We start from the raw sequence: 21,184 nt of genomic DNA on the forward strand, positions 1-21,184 counted from the left end.
CCCCGCAACGCATTTATATTCACTAATTATATATATATAGGTACGGCTAACGATAGATGACAATGGGATAGCGCTAAGGATGAATAAGCACGCCCTGGCTATAAAATAAAAATATATAATATACAAGGGGCTGTAGAGACGACGTCAAGTGGGGATGGTGGTGGTGTGGAAACCCGCTCTAGAAAATTGTCAGCCCTCGCCAAGTAAGAAATATGAATAATACAATTTTTTTACTATATAAAATTATACACAAAATATGTACACCGTTTTTTTGTATCATAAATAATAATATTGCTCGTTACCTAGATAGGTACCTCGTTTTTTTACCAGTGTATTTAATAATTTTTTTTTAAAAAAATATGTGGGTCGATTGTGGTGTTACATCGATTATTTATAATATGTAGGTAGGCACCTATCAGTAATAACCAGAACTTCTATGTGTTTGTATTCGTTAAAATTATCATAAAATATCGAGTCAACTTGTGTAATATAATATAATGTACAACGCTAAGTTGGGAATTTAGCGCTTTTCGGTGAATAAAAACATTACGTTATTGCGGTTGAATATTATATTTTTTAAACTCAAAACGCTCTTACCTAAAATAGGTAATCGCCAACATTATTTAAATACGAATAACAAAAACTAAAAATTCATGACAATATTATGAAAACTTTTTTTTTTTAAATTATATTAATAAAATAATCGTCCTTATTTGCATATCATATACCTTCAGTATACACAGCGTTTGAAATCGAAATATTTTAAGAATTTTTACATTTTTGTTTATATTATATTGGTTTTATATTCCTTGTAGAGGCACCTATTATTTCTGACAAAAATCGAATTGTATACATAATACGTCGTATTACGTATACAGGTACTTAAAATTATACAAGTGCATATTAATATTTTGTCAATATAAAATACATTTTATAATATCGCGAATTAATGACTTTGTCACCAATACTCACACATATATAATACTCGCACGTGTTTATATAATATAATATCATTATTGATTATATTATTATTATTTATAATTCGCTATGTATAAAGAATAATTGTATCGAAAACACGTCGTTTACGTCACATAAGTGTATATTGTATATTAGTGTATAACTGTGTCTCATAAACAGAATATTACACGCATAGGGTGATTAGGGTATTCCAGTAGGTACAATACTATATTATAGTTTAAAGCTACTTACCAGTATTATATAAATAATGTATTCGTATAATAATATTATACAGAGTGATTCACCAAACATATGGACATCTAATTAATATTCAATCGTGAACTTTTACTCATTCTGAACAGTAAAATAATTAAATTAGAGGAGATACAAATGGGGAAAGCGTGAATAGTGAATCATCCTGTATATTGCATAGGTATAACAAATATGAATGTGAAGTGACAATAAAAAATATAAAACGTTACCTATTGAATTATACTATAGTATTATATTGTATAGGTACCTATATTTAAATCTGGCACCCCCAAAAATGGGAAATAGACCAATCGACAAGCGCCTCCCACCACACTTGTAGTTTTACGAAACAGAAACAAATTCGTTTTATCGTTGTTGTGTGAGCTTTTTATCGTACCATTCCTACTGCATTCCTGCTGCATTTGTACCTAAATATACTGCACCGCGCGTTAACTGGATCCCGTACGCCGATACGATTATATTTAGCTCTCATAGGTTATACCAGTTAATACGTAGGACATGCGTATCATATATAGGTACCTATATGATATGATTTTATGCATACTGTCCGATTAATACAGTACCTATATTGAATATCACACGGCTTATATACTCTGTATGTACCTATTGAGGATAATATGCCGAGAGTGGTCATCAGTTACATTATATATATTATATGTATTATATTATTAAAACACACCCGATTTCCGGTGTCAAGAGTTAAAAGTCGATCCGACAAAACGGCGTTTTTACACATCACGAGTAAATGATATAGGTAGGTACTCGGCATCATGTTTAGATCCGTTAAATATTATCACTCGGCCGACGCATATTATATACAATTGTTGGCGGCAACGCGCGCCTGATTGATGGTGCTTAAAATATAATAATAATACGTATATTGTACCTGATATACCCACTGTAGATGTGTAGGACTATGCGTGTGTGCGTGTGTGTGTATTACTCTCGGTATATACGATATAATAACCATCGACCGCGTTTTAATCTCTATATATGTTGGTATATATTATAGGTATACGTTTATAATATTGTGTAGCTCGGAAACATAATATGTGTGGAAAGGCAGCTTAGCGGTAAACGGGGGATAATAACAATATTTTGTTTACCGAAAACGCGAGCTACCTATATACGTCGTATGGTGGGTACGTACTCGCCATAGTATAATATATCATCGTGTGCTCGATAGGATCTAACCTCCTATCAGCATCACGCCGCGGTATATTACACACACGTACGGCAGGCATTAGGCACGCCGAGTGGAGATTAATAAATAGTTTAAAAAAATATTACCTATACGCATACCACATATCATAGTATTATATTATAGGCGTAGTACGGATAGTTGCGATATGATGTATCGTGCGTATAATTATAAGTCGTTTTGTGCGCGCTTTCCCGTTTTGGAGCGTTTAAATAATAATAATAACAACGCGTTAATATAGTATATAATATTATAATAATAAAATGTGCGTAGCACAGCAGTGCCGCCGCGGCGGTAACCTACAAACAAATCGGATTTCGTTTTAAGCGCACGTCATTGATAAATATTCTTATCTAAAATATTTTTGATCCGAATAATCGACACAAACCTCTAGAAGAAAAATGGTCCCGTTATACTGCAGATGAGATGGTACTTCCCGATTTTCGTTTGGTTCATGGTAAAACACAACAACCTTGCAGTCAGTGCTCAAAAATTAAGCAGAACCACCCCCACCACCAGCACCAATTCGAGCACTGGACCCTGTATTGACACGTGGGGACGGCTTATTAGGTATGTAGGTATTAGGTATGATGTCGTTCAGTGTCATGATGTGAACTTTCTGGGTCAAATCGAGGATGGGCGCGTTTTACGACATACAATATACCTACATAATATATTTGTATATTATGTTACCGTCAATGATGCAATTTAGGTAATAATACGTAAATTCCTGACCAATATCATTAATTCCTAGACATTAACAGACAATATAATTTTGGCAATTTTGTAATAATCAAATATTTTGTAAATACGCATTTGTAACTATATGAAATCCCCTTAACACTACTATATTGGTAGAGAATGTTGGTAGATTATTTTGTTTATCAAAATATTTAAATTAGGTTAGAAATTACACTGCATGCAGAGTGTAGAAACTGACAATTCGGTCGACTATATAATATAGGTAGATATATCTAACTATATATTATGTTATGCAATGTGCTAATATAAACCCGTGCAGACCCGTTTCTAATTCGACAAGCAAATTCAATAAACATATTTATGGCTGAAAAAGGCCCCAATTGTCTATTTGTAATTACCTAGGGTTAGGTATTTCTAAATGCGCATCATTGACGAAAATTCTTTAATTTCCGTTTTTGGCGATAACATATTATATGGTATAATATAGTGCGTCGATGGATAAACCAAACGCCATGGTATATATAATATTGTTACATTAAAAATAATAATAACGATAAGAACAATAATAATAATACCACGTAATACACAAAACGACTCTCTCACGAAATAGTCTCAGGTATTATTTATTAAATTACATATATATGCATAGTTTAAACGGAGGCGGAATGGGGGTGCACTGCAAAAACACTGCAAAACGCGCGATTTTTGACGTGGCGTACAATTTATATTATGGGTGGCCAAACTTGTTTTGATTATGATCAACTGAAAAAATATTTTTATTCTTAGGATGATCGACTGATCGCATTATTATTTTTAAGTCCTAATCAGTAATATGAATATTAAACATAGTGTGCTTATATTATAAATAATAAAATTGAAGTGTACAATTATCTAAAAATGATTATTTTACAGAATAAATTTCTAAATAATTTCAAAATAAACTAACATATACTGTTGGTGTAGAAGTGTATCATTGCAATATATTACACCGTTGACCAGCTGTTAATTAATATAATCTGGAGAATAGTTGAGCTAACTGCCATAAACGCAGTCACTGCTTTATAAAATATGATCGTTAGAAATATTTTAGTTAGGTAATCAGCTTTTATATCTATCATGTGAGTTAATGCACAATATTTCACACAAACAGATTTATCCGAAACATGCACGTAACTGTATAATATCTACTAAATTATGTATAATAATAAGTTCTATAACATAGTGGTGATCGACTTTGAAATCGTCCAAGAACAACCCATGTCGATAGCGATTGACTGTTTGGCCACCTTTGCTATATAATATGCAATAATATACATAGAATATTATATATACATATATACCGTATGAAATCGTCTCGGGACTTTCCGGCACACCTCTATGGATAGTAATATAATCCTTTCAACCCTCGGGCCTGCACCCCACACCACCGCACTATATTCGGTCATCGTCGGGCGGACTCGTCGGCGGACCGTAGGTACATATATTTAATATTAGCATACGCGTAACATGTAATATATTATACGTAGGTACCTACGTATCTATCGCGTAATTTACCCGCTGGCCGCCGCTTTTCATCCCTGACCTGCGCGTGATTCCACTCCGCGGCCAGTCCTGCTGCAATGTACACATAACCTACATTGTATACAAATCGTACATGTAAATTCGTATACACGAACTTAAGCACACATACGGCAGTACAATGACCGAGCCACAGACGCATATAATAGAATAATACGACTAGCTGATATTGTATATGTGCAGAAGCCGACTTGGCTTTAACGCTGAAGTCGGTAAAATGGCACGGCGGCGGTTCCGATCGAAGAGGTCCGCGTTTACTATTTGTTAATTGAAATTTGAAATAATATTATGTGTATACATAATTATTATGGCAATAACCGAAATAAATAAATAAAATGGATTTCGTATCGATTATAATATATATATATACCTATATATATTATGTACTGCACGGGTACGCTACAACTAGCTATTTGCTTTTCGATGTCAAAATCGTAAACATAATGTATTGACCTACACTTTGATAAGAAAATTCGGCTATTTTCCGGGCTTCAAAACATGTTGTATTGCGGACACAGACCTTATCCGTGTCCATCTAACAACTAACATAGGTAATATTATATTTATGCGTGGTTAGCTAGGCGCGATTGTCTGACTGAGGGACCGATGCACGCACTCGCGGTAACATAATATGTTATTATATATTTTATAACATTAAGTTATATCGTTTATATACTGCTATATACCACCAGGCTATATAGAGGGCGTCTCTGTCATGGATCCGATTTGAATTCACAGGGCAGCTGGTGTATTTATGAGCATAAGGTCTACGATTGATAGCTCCTGGAAGTTGGCAATCTATATAGTTGTATAATTTATATGATGTGTAGGCCGAACATATTTCGATGGGGATGCGTGGGTGACCACGATGACTATAAATGACAATAATTGAGGAGAAGGGGGTGGTATATCGTAATACACAAATATATACACGCCATCATAATACACGGTCTATACACGTGAAATTTTCCTGCCGATTTACATAATATTATTATTTAACTGTGAGCACATAATACATCGTATAATATTATGATGTAGTCAAAAGTCGAAGTTCAATATGAATTCAAACCATTTTTATATTATAATAATTTAATAGTTTGATACGGTTTTGTATTGTTTGAAAAATGGAACGTTCTGTCCCACTATAGGTAGCTACTTTATTATATACATCAATATTATGACATTATTATATTATATGATAAAATAATTGTGAAAATAATGTTTCACCATCAATCAATTTATACGTTTAACTATTTTTTAACTCTCATTGTAAAATGTTATTTTAACTCAAATTTGTAAGTTTTTTTTATCAAACGATGAACTATTATTCAACTATTATCAGAATATTCATATAGATATCATCCAGTTTATAGGTCCTTAAGTTTTTGCCCTCGCCCCTAATCTAAAATTCCTAGATTCATTACTCTATTCTCTATATATACGGAATACAACTCAAATGCCCTACAACTATTGTTAATCAAATACGATGATTAATGCAGCAGCATACCGCATACGCGTATACACAATATATTATCTAGACAGACTAGGGATTTATTTTTAACAAAATAATAGGTCACAGGGGTTTATCACGTGTACTTTATTAAAATGTGAAATATTATTCCCTGTGTGCTTTTTTTTCTGTGTCGGGAGAGGGAAAAGTCCGGAAGTTATATCGAACTGTTTGACTGGTTGACTAATTATAAATTGTTTAAACGAAAACCGTTCGGGAGGGCTAATTGAAAATATACATTTGAGGTGCTACGGATTGAAGGTTATAATAAGTAATATATAATAAACAAGACAACACTGCATGATCCCGGTAGAGTAGATACACTGTGAAACCTCCCCTAATGGACGTATACATTATATCGTGTGAGTATATGTGCGTGTATATCGACTATTATATATGAGGATATTGGAAGTGAAAATGGAAAAGCGACGGTCGTCCGTCTGTCGGTGAGCCGCGAGTTAAATTTAGAACCGTTGACTAAATCCGGCTCGTGCAACGGTACCGAAGTCTAAAAGCGGATACCTTCGTATATGGTTTGACGTATGGAAATAAACGTCCAGAGATGAAAATTTCAACACCCGCCTGTATATACTGTTCGTATATATTTTTTATTCTACGAGGGGTGCGACCATCACAATCGTATATTATATGTGTGACATGTGTGTGTGTCTGTATGTGTGAGTGTATGTATATATAAACACGCATTACTGCAGCAGACGTCGTACGTCAACGCTACTATATACCACAGCCCTTATAATTAGTTTATGTACAGGGTGATTTAAATTTTTATCGTTATACAATTGTCGAGTACTTTTTGAGGACGTTATACAACAGCGATCTTATATAATATTATGATTCGCTTTATTTCCAAATTTAGAAAACAGCTGTCGCCCTTTTCAGTTAAAACAAAATATATGAAAACATAATAGGTACCTATATTATGTGTTATCGTTTATTCGAATCCGGAAAATTGCATAATATCATATTATTGCTTCGGTTCCCGGTACAAGGGAAAACCAACCCCCCCTATACGTACACTGCAGGCCTGTATGTAGGTATCGATGTGTACCTATAAAATATAATACATAGATGGATGCACGTCGCAAATCTGATCGAATTCAAACGGCAAAAACTAAAAAGTTTAATCGTGTAATTATAACATAATATAATATAACACAATACAATACAAATTATAATAATATAATACATATTATGTGCCGGCAGTATAATGTATTATTACTATTATTATTGTGTAGTGAAATCGATTTCGCGTGATATTGAAGCAAAAAACAACCTTTTTTTCGGCCAACAGTTACTTAGTCTATACATATATACTTAACATACACTGTCAGACGTGGTGAGATTATATGTTCTTTCTGTTTACGTCCTGGCCGTGAAGTCCTGCAGTGTAAGACGTATAATATGATAATTTATTGTGTACAGAGTGCGATGATCACCGCGTATTATAATAAATCACGTGAACCAGCGGTGTGTAATGTAATCGCCTAGAGTCCTGCAACAGCACATATTATTATATAGGTGCAGACCGGCCGTGTAAATTGCATGTGTATATTATAGTTACGTGCAAATTACATCACGTATTTATACGGCATACTGTATACCTATATATATATATATATATATATACATATTGTAATTACAGGGTTTAGTGGTCACTGGTTAATTTTTTTTTTTTTTTTTTAAAAACATAATATTTTTGGTATAATTTAATTATGATATTTTAAAACCGTAAATAATTTATTACATTGTGTATTCGATTAATTTTACAAATCAAAAACCTGCAGACGGAAATAGTCGGTCAGCGGTCTCGTTTGACACAACAACAACAAAAACGACAACAATAATATTGTTATAATAAAATAACATACACTTGCCTAAACTATACGACGTACAATATTATTACAAAATAGGTATATAGATAACAACATACATCAAAATGTAAAATTTGTGGGTGCGTGTTTAAAGTTCATGTTTAGAAACCAAAAAAAAATTGTTTTCTGTGTAGGTAGATACACGCTGTTATTCAACAATAATAACAATATAACACTAACGATTATAATATAATAATACTTGTTTGATATATTATATAGAAAAATGTGTGGAGACGAGTTTGATATATATAATATAACTCGACTCCACATGAATTTACGGATTTTTCAATATACTTTTTACTTGAATCCTCAGGTCTGCTTGTCATCAACTGCAGCTTCAGAAATCCGTTTATCATTATAACATTTAACGCGATGTCAACGAGATTTCGTATATATTTTGGCCCACTCCTGTGCGATTTTGTTCGTGATAATAATAATTTTTTGGAACACAACTACTTATATTGCAATGCTACGGAAATATTTACTAATTTAAATTTTTTTTTTCTTCCGGTATAGATCACATGGACCGACGGCTACGGCAAAGTGATCGAGGATGGAACTGAAACGTCCATCGAGGCCATGGCGGCTGAGAGCAAACGGTTTACAACCAAATCCGTTCTGAGATTCATACCAAAAATGGAACACCACAACACGTCGATATCGTGTCACGCGCACAACTCGGCTATTGACAAAAAGTTACAGACGAAAATCCATTTGAACGTCAAATTTGCTCCGAAGGTTAGTACTCCGCCAAACCGCATGTTTATAATTTATTTTAATATTATATATATGAGGCGATTCGCCAAGCCATATTTTCACCACCAACATCATATAATATCCATGTATATACCCACGTCCATTAATGGATTTCAGTTTTTGACATTATTATGAAACGACTTTAATAATTTAACGCCGCATATTTCCAAGACGTATTCTTGGAAATAATTTATTATTTATTTAATTTTTATTATTGAAGTTGTACCTATAATATTTATTAATTATATATATATAGTGTCTAGTGTGGTGCAAACTTTTATTCGTCGCCAAACGAGAACCTTTTTTTTTTGTCCAAACCGAAATACTCGACCAAGTATTTATTTTTCAATAGTTATTCTACTTTATACGTAGACACCATTAGGGTTTAAGTCTGTTGAAAATAATAATATATTTTAAAGATTAGTATGGTTTTTGAACCATAATGGGATTATACATAAGACTCAATGAGACTAAATATTTATTTAAATGCTAACACGACCCGAATAGTTCTTATGTACAAAATATGAAATTTATTCACTGTCTTATGTACCTACTTGACAGTAGATTTTAAACTCAGAATATCTACAATATGATATATGCTCATCAGACATTCGTATATTGTGTTCTTAATACATAGAGTATAAGATTATTACTTATAAAAAAATCGATCGTTGAGTTTTCAATTTTGATGTATTCAAATTTTCAATACCCCCAGTTTTTTTTATTCAAATTGCGCCCATAGTAACCATTTATAATTAACGCAACGATTGCTCGCATGCTTATTGTACCTGATCTGCACGAGTAATCAATGGCAACGGTCATTTATAAGCAAATAAAAAGTTTCAATTTCTACCGTGAATACCAAAATCCTTGTTTTAGTAGGGTCTCTTTAAAATGTGAATTTTAAAAAATCCTTTCTTAGTGGGTCATGCCTACGCCATAAAACAAAACTACTGACCAATTTTCATATGGGTACTCACTACTCATATAGCTTCGGCGGTAACGAATCAGTCAGTAAGCCGTGGAACAAGTTAATTTAACATATATAGCTGTTGATATATTTTCGAGAAACGTATTTCGAGACGACTTTGTATTATTGCGGTGGCTTATAATATAGATTATTATTTTTATTTCGAGAAAGCATTTCGGAAGTTTAGCGACACGCGCGTGGCTTGATAACATTTTGTACATTACGTATAATGGATATATTATTATATATATATATATATATATATCAATGATCTATTTTCTATTGTATACGAGCAAACGTGCACTATTATTATAATCTCGGGAGCCTCGCGAAAAACATTATGTTCTCAAATACCCGTCGGCGGTGTAGGACCCTCTCTTTTGTGTGTGTGTCTCTTGCACACACATTCGTTTATATTATATATATATATAGAAGGGCAGAACAATGCGTGGATAAGGTGTATGAAACATCTTTACGAGCATATCGTACGAAATATAATTCATAAATAGGTGTACGTGTGTACAGGTGTGGGTATATATATATATATATGTATACTGTCAGGGGTGTTAAAGCGCAGCTCTAAATAATTTTCCCCGAAATGGCGCCAACTAATAAACTTTATTATTTTTCTACACACTCACTCCTCACACCACACCATCATCGCCGACAAGCTACCTACCCACACCGGCAATATTTTATAGTACTATAGTACTTACGTTTTACGTTTCATATAATATGCTGTTTGTAATGCCGCAGTACTTCTGTATAAATATATATTATGTTTATTACAAAAATATTGTAATCGCACACAACATAACGTATATACAGGGTGGTTCATTTACATCGAAAACTGAATAACATCTTGGGAAATATAATAATTGATAGACACGATTTTATACGAGACATTTTTTTTAAATGTATTTATTTTTATTTAAAAAGTTTGAGAGCCAATTCTATTTTTAATTTTAGTTTTATTATCATTTCATCCAGATAAAAAAAAAAATATGTTGCCTTTTATTTTCTTAGTTATACTGTCTAGTTTGCGATAAAATATATATTATACCTACTTATGTTACACACGTGTCTTTCGCCTAATAAATACGTTTCTGAGCTGGCCATAATATCATTTCACATAGTAATTGAAGTATGCAGTCTATAATACGTGGTTATTTTAACCTCTAACACTAATTTTTCGGAAAATTAGTTATCAACTAAGGCTTTTATAGAAATTTTCTTTTTGAAAATTAAAGACCTATACATATGTAATACCTACTAACATCATAATATTTTATGACTAAGCTATTATCACTAGTTTGGTGGTGAAACCACTGTTAAAATATAATATTCCTTCCACCAACTGTCACGTTGTTTGAAAATCAAGCAAAACGATCAAGCTGTAGCCTAAAATATTATAAACTTATCACACCATGTATAGCCAATACAAGTAGGTAGTCAGTAAGTACGCATAACCACATAGGCATAGGTTATTGTACACGCAACTGTCAGCTATATACACAAGCAGTATATCTACCGTTCCAAAAGACCTGATAAAAATCGTCGTTTTTTGAATTAATTAAAAAGGTATTTTTTTACAACACTGCTACTTGCTATATACCTATATACAAAAGCGAAACGAATGCAGATCGTCGTGTATATACGTACCTATGAGTGTACTGTATATGATGGTGCGTTTTTTTTTTATTTTTTATCAGAGATTTAATTAATTTACGATTCATATATAACGCGGTGTTTGTATGAATATATATATATATATATTTATATACATTTATCTTAAAAAATAAAATTAAAAATGATTCGTAATACAAATACAAATGCAAATTATATTTATACAAGTTTTTTTCGAGAGATCTGAAACTAATTAAAACACTTAATACCGTACGGCCGTTTATGAATTATACGAAGAAATTAAACTTTCTTGGGAATACATTTAAATTTTAACTGTTTAATATTATAATGTATACGTATACATTATGCAAACATACATATATACAGGATGAGTGTTTTAAGGTGAACCAGTCAATTCTTCAAAAATACAAATAGTTAATAGTTTCTTATTGCTATTTTAATATTATATTTTTTGCATGAAAATATTATTCGTTAACAACGATGATCGATTCGAATATTTTGTCTTCTATTATACAGAGCATTTGCCATTTTCTATTGATGTTATACATTTTAGAATGTAACTATAATTATTGCATCCATTCCTATAACGTTACTGCTATTTGACTAATGATATAGGTAGGTAGGTATACTATGGTACGTAGTAAGGTACATAATTTGATGCATTTATAGTTTATTGTAATTATAGTAATAATCACTAGATAAAACATCAGTGATGATCAAATTTCATTTATAAAATACCTACGGATAATTTATCGATCTTATATTATCAAAGTAAATAATTATCCTGAATACAAAAACGAAATTGTTGATATTTGTTAATTGTGATGTGATAATTCATAAATATCACTTGTGACAAATGTTCACAAAGATTTAAGATCCGGCCTTTCATCCTTAGTAACATACTATTTCACATAATCTTACTGTTATTTAATTATCAGTATTAGTTCTTAAAGTTTAAAAACAAATTACTTGCATTAAATTAAAAAATTATCAACGCTCACAAGCCTAACTTTTTGGGTTTATGAAAGTATATTTCATAATATTTGAAAAAGTCATATTGTAAAGTATATTATGTTTGCAATAGTAAGTATTTAATAGTTTTTATAGTACCAAATAGGTAAAGAAAAATTATAGATTTAAATTTCAAATCGCCTTTTCTCAAAACTATACATTTCGAGTTGTGGCAGTATTGTTCTAGAGTTGCGAATTATTATTATATTGTAATATAATATCCATCCTTATACGATTTTCATGTATTCAAAAACATTTCGTATAATAATAGCGAAGATACGCGTTATTAATACGCGATCAAACCGCCGTGGCGTTTTTACGTTATACTTTTGGCTGAACGCTATTCAGTATACATTTATTGGGTATACCTAATATGTGCAAACAATTTTTTTTCCCGATCATACGGTCCGATAGTGTAACGCGTGTGCAATCGATGAGATATTCGGTTCGATTAAAAAACGCATCGCTTACACCGCGGTGGTATGGGTATTTCATTTCAGATAATAATTATTAAATCATGTTATATTATATAGATCGAAATTAGAACAACGTCTTAAGGATTTTTTGGTGGGAACTTACTATACCTTTACATGTATACATTATAATACTGCGTGTATTATTTTTCTTACCACTGTGGTTTGGACATCAGAGAAAAACAAAAATTATTGTGACTATAATTAAAATAACTACCGCTTATCGGATCGTTTCGAAGACGACGATGTAGGTAGGTATTTTTTTTTTTATAATTTATTCAATTAAAGAATTTCGAAATTAAATCGTCCCTGAAACGAAGTAAAAATATAATATATTTTGCTACGTAATTGCAGTCAGTGCTCGCGACTCGTCGAGTTACGGCTCTAACAACTATACCTAGATATATAATATGCGTATATAGTAACATCGGACGAAAAAGCCGGGAGTCGATAAAGTTTTTTACTGACACGATTTTATCCATAACAATTTACCTCCCTGACCCACCCGCTGTAATATTTACTGTAGGATCAATTTTATCACTAAACAGTAGTTATTTAATCCGTACATTTGTATGCTTATTGCAAATATATTTTTTAATCATAATTTCGAGTTAGCATGTGACAGGACATGTCATATTTTTTTCGAGATATACCAGATAAGTGATAACGTAAATGTATATTTAAAAATATGATGATGAAGTTATTTATATTATATATCATTTTCTTGCGTACCTACTTTTATTTTTAATTAATTATTTTACAATGTTTATTCAATCTTAAATTAAAATAACCGTTAACCTTTAGTATGATATAAAATATAATGCGTATAACATTTTATCTTAGAAGTCACTACTGTTTTTGATATCCAAATAATAATAACTACTTTAACAACCTTAGTTAAATAATTATCTAATTATTCGTCTTACAGAATTTCAAAGCGAATTCGCTCGTCTACCCACTTACAACTGCGTGTTTGCTGACTTAAAAACTAAATTAATTTTATTTGCATGGTGACAAATATACAATAAATTTTCAATTATATTTTCAAGACCGTTAATTGGAATAGAATAATAATTCTTGTACAAGTTTTATTCCTTCAAATAAAATATTTCCAGCGTCCATAAACAATAACATTTTTATTTAAAATATAAAACAATCGTAACTGGGCAAAGTACACACGATATTGTAGGTAATATTAATTTATAATAATACAGGCTATTGTATTCAGTAACATGAACTAATAAAGTGCAGATATTACGATGCACGGATATATTATGTTTCACGCTGAAAGAACAGCAGGATTGTTAAATTGCACATATAATATACCTATTTACGCCTAATAAAAACGTTTTAATTATAATAATTGAAATACAGATATACAGGATAATTCACTAAGAATTTTCACCCCTTTTTTTCTTCAACAATGCTACAGTTATTCAAAACCCAATATTTGGAATTTTTAAATTTACTATTTTCAAATTCATGAAATTTTTTGTGCTACTAAAGGAGTGTCCTGTGAAGATACAAGCTTCTGTTTTTCAAGTGAGAACCTCCATTTTCAACTGTAAATTATTCAGTGGATAATTTTTCTGAAGAATTTGACGTACAGAATTAAAATTCGTATGACTGGATATTGAGTTAGGTGTTTAACTTTGAGTTCTTTAAGGATAAAATGTCCAGGGTAATGCGTTTATAAGGTATGAATAGGATATGGTGATTTGAAAATTGTATTCATTAATATTAATCTAACATCATTAATAATTTGTAAAAATGGCCCAGCAATAGTAAAAACTAGTTCCAATATTACGTTTATTTTATATTCTATAGAAAACCATATTTAAGGAATATTATCCTTCGAATCAGGTCCATTTCCCCAGCCCCACCGTATTAGAATTCTTAAATGGTAATGGATCTCATTTTTTCAACCCAATGCTACGTTTTTTTTGAATAAAAAGTGCGATTTGATCTTACCAAATGATATAAAGTCTATATGAACCTATCTAGCTTATATAATTATAGTTTATTACATTATTATATATTACGAGTACATATTATAAATAAATTTATAAAGTTTTAGCGGTTTTTAGAAAACAGTAAAAAAATCCGAACGAACACAGTTTGTAACTAATAAGTGTATAATATTCTGGATGTAGCGTAATACGATGATTATAAGACATATTTTTAAATTGTAAAATGGTTAGATCTTCAGGGTGATACGCTTATATATAGGTATATATATATATATTATATACATTTGGGAACAATAACATTTCGACACGTTGCTGTTGCATCTGTTTTTATAGACATTCACGCGTTCGACTGAGATAATAAATTGGACCCAAGTGACCGATGTAATTTAGACGGTTAAAAAAAAGAGATGTTGTTCTCAAGTTTCTTGTCATTTTCATACAAAAAACTCGTTTTGGGTTTTTTTTCCACATCGATGAGTATCAGTATTATACCGTGGTCGTCTGTCGAAGGCGCGTTCGTTAATTATTTTCCCAAAACTAGCTTTATAATTTATTATATTATTTATCACCCTCGTTGGAGTAGGTATTAAAATATAATAATAATATTTAACAATATATATAATAGCTGCTGTATTATAAACTACTGTTTCACACAATTTTCAACGCGTATATTTACAAATAATATGAAAAAAAATCGTGTTTGTAGCGCATATATTACTATATTGGGTTTTAATTTTAAGACGATATTATATTATTATAATATTATAATGGTATAAAAGTATTGTTTTGCGCGTGACTAATAACCTGGAACGTGCTGCTGTGGCAGTATACTGTGCGTGTAAGGTGACAGATCGATGATAATTCGATATGAAAGCCCTCAAAATTGTATACTATATTAATATAGCTGTAAATGCCGCGTGCTGGCTACTGCTACAGTATTCGGTTTCACAAACGTTTTGACGTTTCAATCTTCCCGGCTGGCTTTCAAACTCATAATAATTATTATGTGAAGATACGAATGTTTCGCATATAATTTAGTAACGAGAAAAAATTGCGATGATTGAAGTAGATGTATAAATTGCAGTAAATGTGGTATATTTTACGTACCTAATGTGACGAAAGATATATATATAAAAAAAACACTTTTTATTGAAAACGAGTTCTACGAGTTCTACGTCATATAAATGACAATATTAATATTTATCACTCATACGAGCCTGATATCTCTGATGTCTATGACGAATCAAAGAAAGACTAGGTAGTGTACTATACTAAAAAAAAAATTGGAAATTTGTAAAAATTCATAATAATTAACGCAGGTATAATGCACAACATATAAAATAATTAAATAATGTTTTTAATTATTCCCGATTAGTTATCATCACCATGTTACCTCGAATTCTCACGGGTCGATTCGTTCAATAACATAATATATGTAGCAAAACATTTACATATTATAATATTGACGATTGAATTGATATAAATTATTACTGGGCGATCGCGGGATATTACTAAACCTATTTAGATTCGAATTCTTCTCGGTTAACGATTATTTTATTTATTTCTATCTTTCTCTCTCTCACACCTTCAACGTGTACCGCTAACGCCATCTGCAGCAGATAGACACGACACGACTACTACACGAAATACGCGCGTTTGTCGAAAACGAACGCGAATTGTACAGACGGTCGATATAAATTGATTTTTACGACATTATAATATTATGTACCTATACCTCTACGTCATAATATTATATGCGCACGTATATTATGTGCCCGGGATCCGCCCATCAAGCACAGCAGCGAAATGTGCTTAGGTCGACGTGTGTCGGTTAGGTCGGCGAGCACCGGTCGTGGAGCTGCTATGGTGGTATCGTCATGAGCAGGAAATAAACACCCATTTGGTTAATCGAAAAACAGAAATAAATAAAAAGTCCGAACCCCCGTGTGCGATAGGAATCATAAATCGTACAAACTTTTTTAAATTACTACATAATATACCTTCACCTGAGTATTATTATTATTTTAACACGAGTGTGACGTATATATATATGTGTGTGTATGTATATAATAATATATAGGTATATACACCTGTATATATATACATATTTATTAATATTAAACCGACAGAGGAAAAAAATTGAGCTATGAACCGCATATACATCGTCGTCATCGTCGTCTGTTTCATTACGATATTAAAATATACATTTAATGTATAATCGACGTTGCTCTGTTTGTCTGTCTCTCTTTCTATAAATATAAATGGCCTTCTGTGTATTATATTATATAATATTAAATGCAGGGCTGTGAATGAAATGTATTTCTAAGTTTCTTTATGTTCATATGTATTGTGGAATTAAAAGTTTGATCAAAATTAATTACCAATTACCTACTTATACAAACAATTCCATTATAATATGTTGTTTTTGCATATTTGAGGGTTTGAGCGTGATTTTTTATATTATAAGTAATACATTTAACTATTTAAGTATTGTTCGTTTAAAATAATACGTAACTACAACTTTTAAATTTTAAGTTATAAAAAATATTGTTTTGCCTGTTCTGGCATGTTTTGTTAATTTTTAGTGCATAAGTACATGTCCTATTATAAGTTATTTTTCAGTTTTTTAGTGCATTAAATGCACAGCCCCTAATAGGTCAAACAATAAATATTTTATTAAATGTCATAATGTGTGTACCATTTACACGTTTATAATGTATAATTATTTAATATGTGTAGTAGGTACTTATAAATATTATTTATATAATATATATTTGAACATAAATATAGCCCGTATAGGTAGTAAGTATTTAACTTAGAAACTATATTAGATCTAAGGTGGTTTCAAACGAATTTCAATTATGTTTGTTATTATTAGTGATGTACATTATCTTGAACATTTTTTAATTTATCATATTAATTTCTTATCAAAGATATCTTTTGATATTATATAGTTGTTGTATATTTAACCTTGATAATTATATTTTAAAATATGTACTTTTATTACCATTTACCCATTTTAATATAATATTGGTATTATTGTAATTTGTAATGAACATAATATAGTAAATTTAAAATATAAAAATACAAATCATTAAATATATGTGATATATACCTATATCAATATATAATATTTAACTCGGTAATAAATATGCATTTTTATCTTTTATTAAAAATGTTGTATTTTTACTTCAGTATAAATTATGAGTGTATAATCGTTTTGTTACAATTATTGATTTTTCAATTTCCAACGAGGTAATTTATTGTTTGAGTCACTTCCTCAATTTTACCCAAATTATATTTTTAATGTTTTGTTTGACTCTGACGTTATACTTGTTACAATGTAAATAAAAATGAAACAGTAATTTTTTTAAGTATTTAAATATATTTAAACTTAAAAATTAATTAATTCAAGAATAGAACAAAAAAAAAATTTTCAAGCTTACATCTCTAGTTATTATACATGTATTATAATATTATCATATCGAAGAGGACACTAAAATTCAAAATGTACGCGTTTTATTATTATTTCCAATTTTATCAAATATTTAGTCGCATACATCAACACATTAATACCTTTGTTTCTTAAACACCTGTTTTCGATTACGAACTATTTGTCAAACGCTGTGCTTAATCCAATAATACGCATAGTCCAAACTTCAATGACTTATAAAACGATTAAATTTTTGATTTTTTTCCTACACAAGAGGAGGCGCGTACATTATTTTTCTATCGTAGATTTCTTTCATAGCCATTTTCAGAGTATATATCATACAACCGTTGATTGTGATCTTATGGACTATAGGGAGGACATAATTACTATACATATTATAATACATAGGGCATAGTATTCAATTGTGCAACCGTATTCCTAAAATAAACGCACCTACATCTGCCTACATGATTAAATATAAAAATAACTGTACGTTTGTAACGTTATTAAGATACATTTAATTAGAGCGAAAATAACCATCATCACGACAAGATGCACGGTCCGGGATTAACTTGTTCACATTATTTTTTACGGGGCCACGTCTAAAAACTGTCGTCGTCCACGCATCACAGAGACCCTCCGATGAGTTTACAAGATTTGATAAAAAATAAAATAATAATAACTACCACATTACATGCCGTCAAATTACCATATTCCAAGTTACATAATACTAAGGAGTGAAAGCAACAGTTTCTTAGTCAATTTTGTTTATTTTTGGCAATTTTTCAGGTACTATTAAATACCATACATCCCCATTTTAGTGATGTGGAATGTATACGTCAGTTAATCGTGTCAATAAATCAATCTAATACAATATAATAATACATAGCACGTAAAAACTATTCTTTCAGTATATATATTACGTGTTTATCAAAATCCCTTTAGTTATTAATTATTACAGTTATTTAAATAAATAAAACTCTAATTATATCTTCATTAATATATTGTATGATTTTGTATGTGTCGTATCGTTTTTTTTGCACCCTATTGCTTCAGGCAACTTAAAAATATTATACTACCGAAAATGTATACGTCGTGGCGTATGTACTACGTTAAATTTAAATGCAATAATAAATCGCGTCGTATACAAGTCAAAATATTGTACGAGAACGTTGATGACTGACATTTCCGCAGTCTCGGAACACGCTGTACACGCTATAATATATAAGCCCCCCACGAATGTTTCGATACGCCACAGCTCTCCTAACCAAAATGTTGTCGTGTTTTGATACCATAATTCATTCCAAAAATATTACCCTTCACCCTCCACTTGCGTATATTATAGCGGATCGCTGATTAGAATCATGGTGTATACAGTAAGTTTCAGCGTTTTACGTTTTATATACAATTTTATTTTATATAAACAGAGAGTTCCACATATTCGATAACGGTGGTGCGAGGACTTTTGACCAATCGACTATGTCAACACTTTTTTTTTCAATGAATCCGGTCTTACGAAATCGACTTCGACAAGCCGTGGATTCTTATTGATCACAAGGAATTTAACACATCAAAAAATACACAATATATTTCACGAAATACGGTATAACGGACCAGGGACTGGAACCAAACCTAAAAGAACCGGAACTGGGACCGAAACCTTTATTTTAATAAATAAAGTACCGGAACTGGAATTTTTAAATCAAATAAGTTCTTTTAAGTTCAAAAAATTTGGACCCGATACCTTTTTTTTTTTTTTAAACCAGAACCAAACTGGAACAGTTGTTTTAGTTTTGGAGAACCTGCAGTACCGGTAACCGATACTGATAAGTTCATAAGGTTCCAGTACCTGATACAGACATACGGTACTTGTGGTATTAGGTAACTACTCAGAGATACAGGACACCCGTGACCCTCGCGGTATGATGGCGTTTATTTGCCGGAAGTCTGCAGTCTACGAGCAGTGTTATTATAGCTGGTGCAGTGCTACAGTCCGATTTCCGCAATTGATGTGACACTTGTAAACTTCCTCGCCATACCCTATTGGCTATTGCATTGGGGGGATGGGGGTGCTTGGGGGCTTAGCCCCCTCACCAGCTTTTTAATCATATTTTAGTTTAAGTCATCAATTATCTATGCTGCTGATTCACAATTCTAGTCATCCCAGAAAAATGTCCCTAGTTGCACCATTTTCTCTTCACTATTTTGAGTATGTCGATGCATTTTTAATACTTTCATAAACTTATTTTATAGAAACAGTCAGTGCACCGGGACAATATTATAATACTGAGTTGATACCATTGTAAAATACGTTGGCCCACCATGGCACTATGTATAAATAATTTGGGTCGTATCTGTAATATTTAACAATAATTATTCGCCTAAATCGTTATTTATTATATTTAATTCGGAAATTTCACTAGAATACCATAGATCGATTCAATCTGTATACGTACATTATACGCGAATCACCACCTGCTCGTCGCATAAGTACCTACATAGTAATGATATTATAAATTATACTTTACACCCTATATACGTGGACTGCAAGTTCAGTTAGGCAAACGCTATATTATACGCACTGCACCATATACGACCATCTAACAACCACGCGTATACGCATATATACCAATCACACATAGCATATTATGTGTATACTCGCCATCACAGTATAATAGGTATATGGTTCGCTGTACACACACTCACACACACACACACACACACGCGCGCGCGCGGTTCTCGTGGTAACGGGCGCAATAATTAATCGTGGTTAATCCTATTGCGGATTTAGAGAAAATGTTGACTTATCGA

The 21,184-nt window shown here is 31.4% G+C and overlaps 1 protein-coding gene across 1 annotated transcript in view; it reads left to right on the forward strand.

The window, feature by feature from the left end:
- Positions 1-21,184, forward strand: part of LOC100570201 (irregular chiasm C-roughest protein) — a 254,376-nt gene that overhangs the window by 143,946 nt on the left and 89,246 nt on the right. Inside the window, exon 4 of the mRNA XM_029491102.1 lies at positions 8,630-8,851. Within this exon, the coding sequence (XP_029346962.1) occupies positions 8,630-8,851 (222 nt within the window). The remainder of the gene's footprint in view (positions 1-8,629; positions 8,852-21,184) is intronic.

Source organism: Acyrthosiphon pisum, chromosome X, assembly GCF_005508785.2.
Source record: "Acyrthosiphon pisum isolate AL4f chromosome X, pea_aphid_22Mar2018_4r6ur, whole genome shotgun sequence".
Classification (NCBI taxonomy): domain Eukaryota; kingdom Metazoa; phylum Arthropoda; class Insecta; order Hemiptera; family Aphididae; genus Acyrthosiphon; species Acyrthosiphon pisum.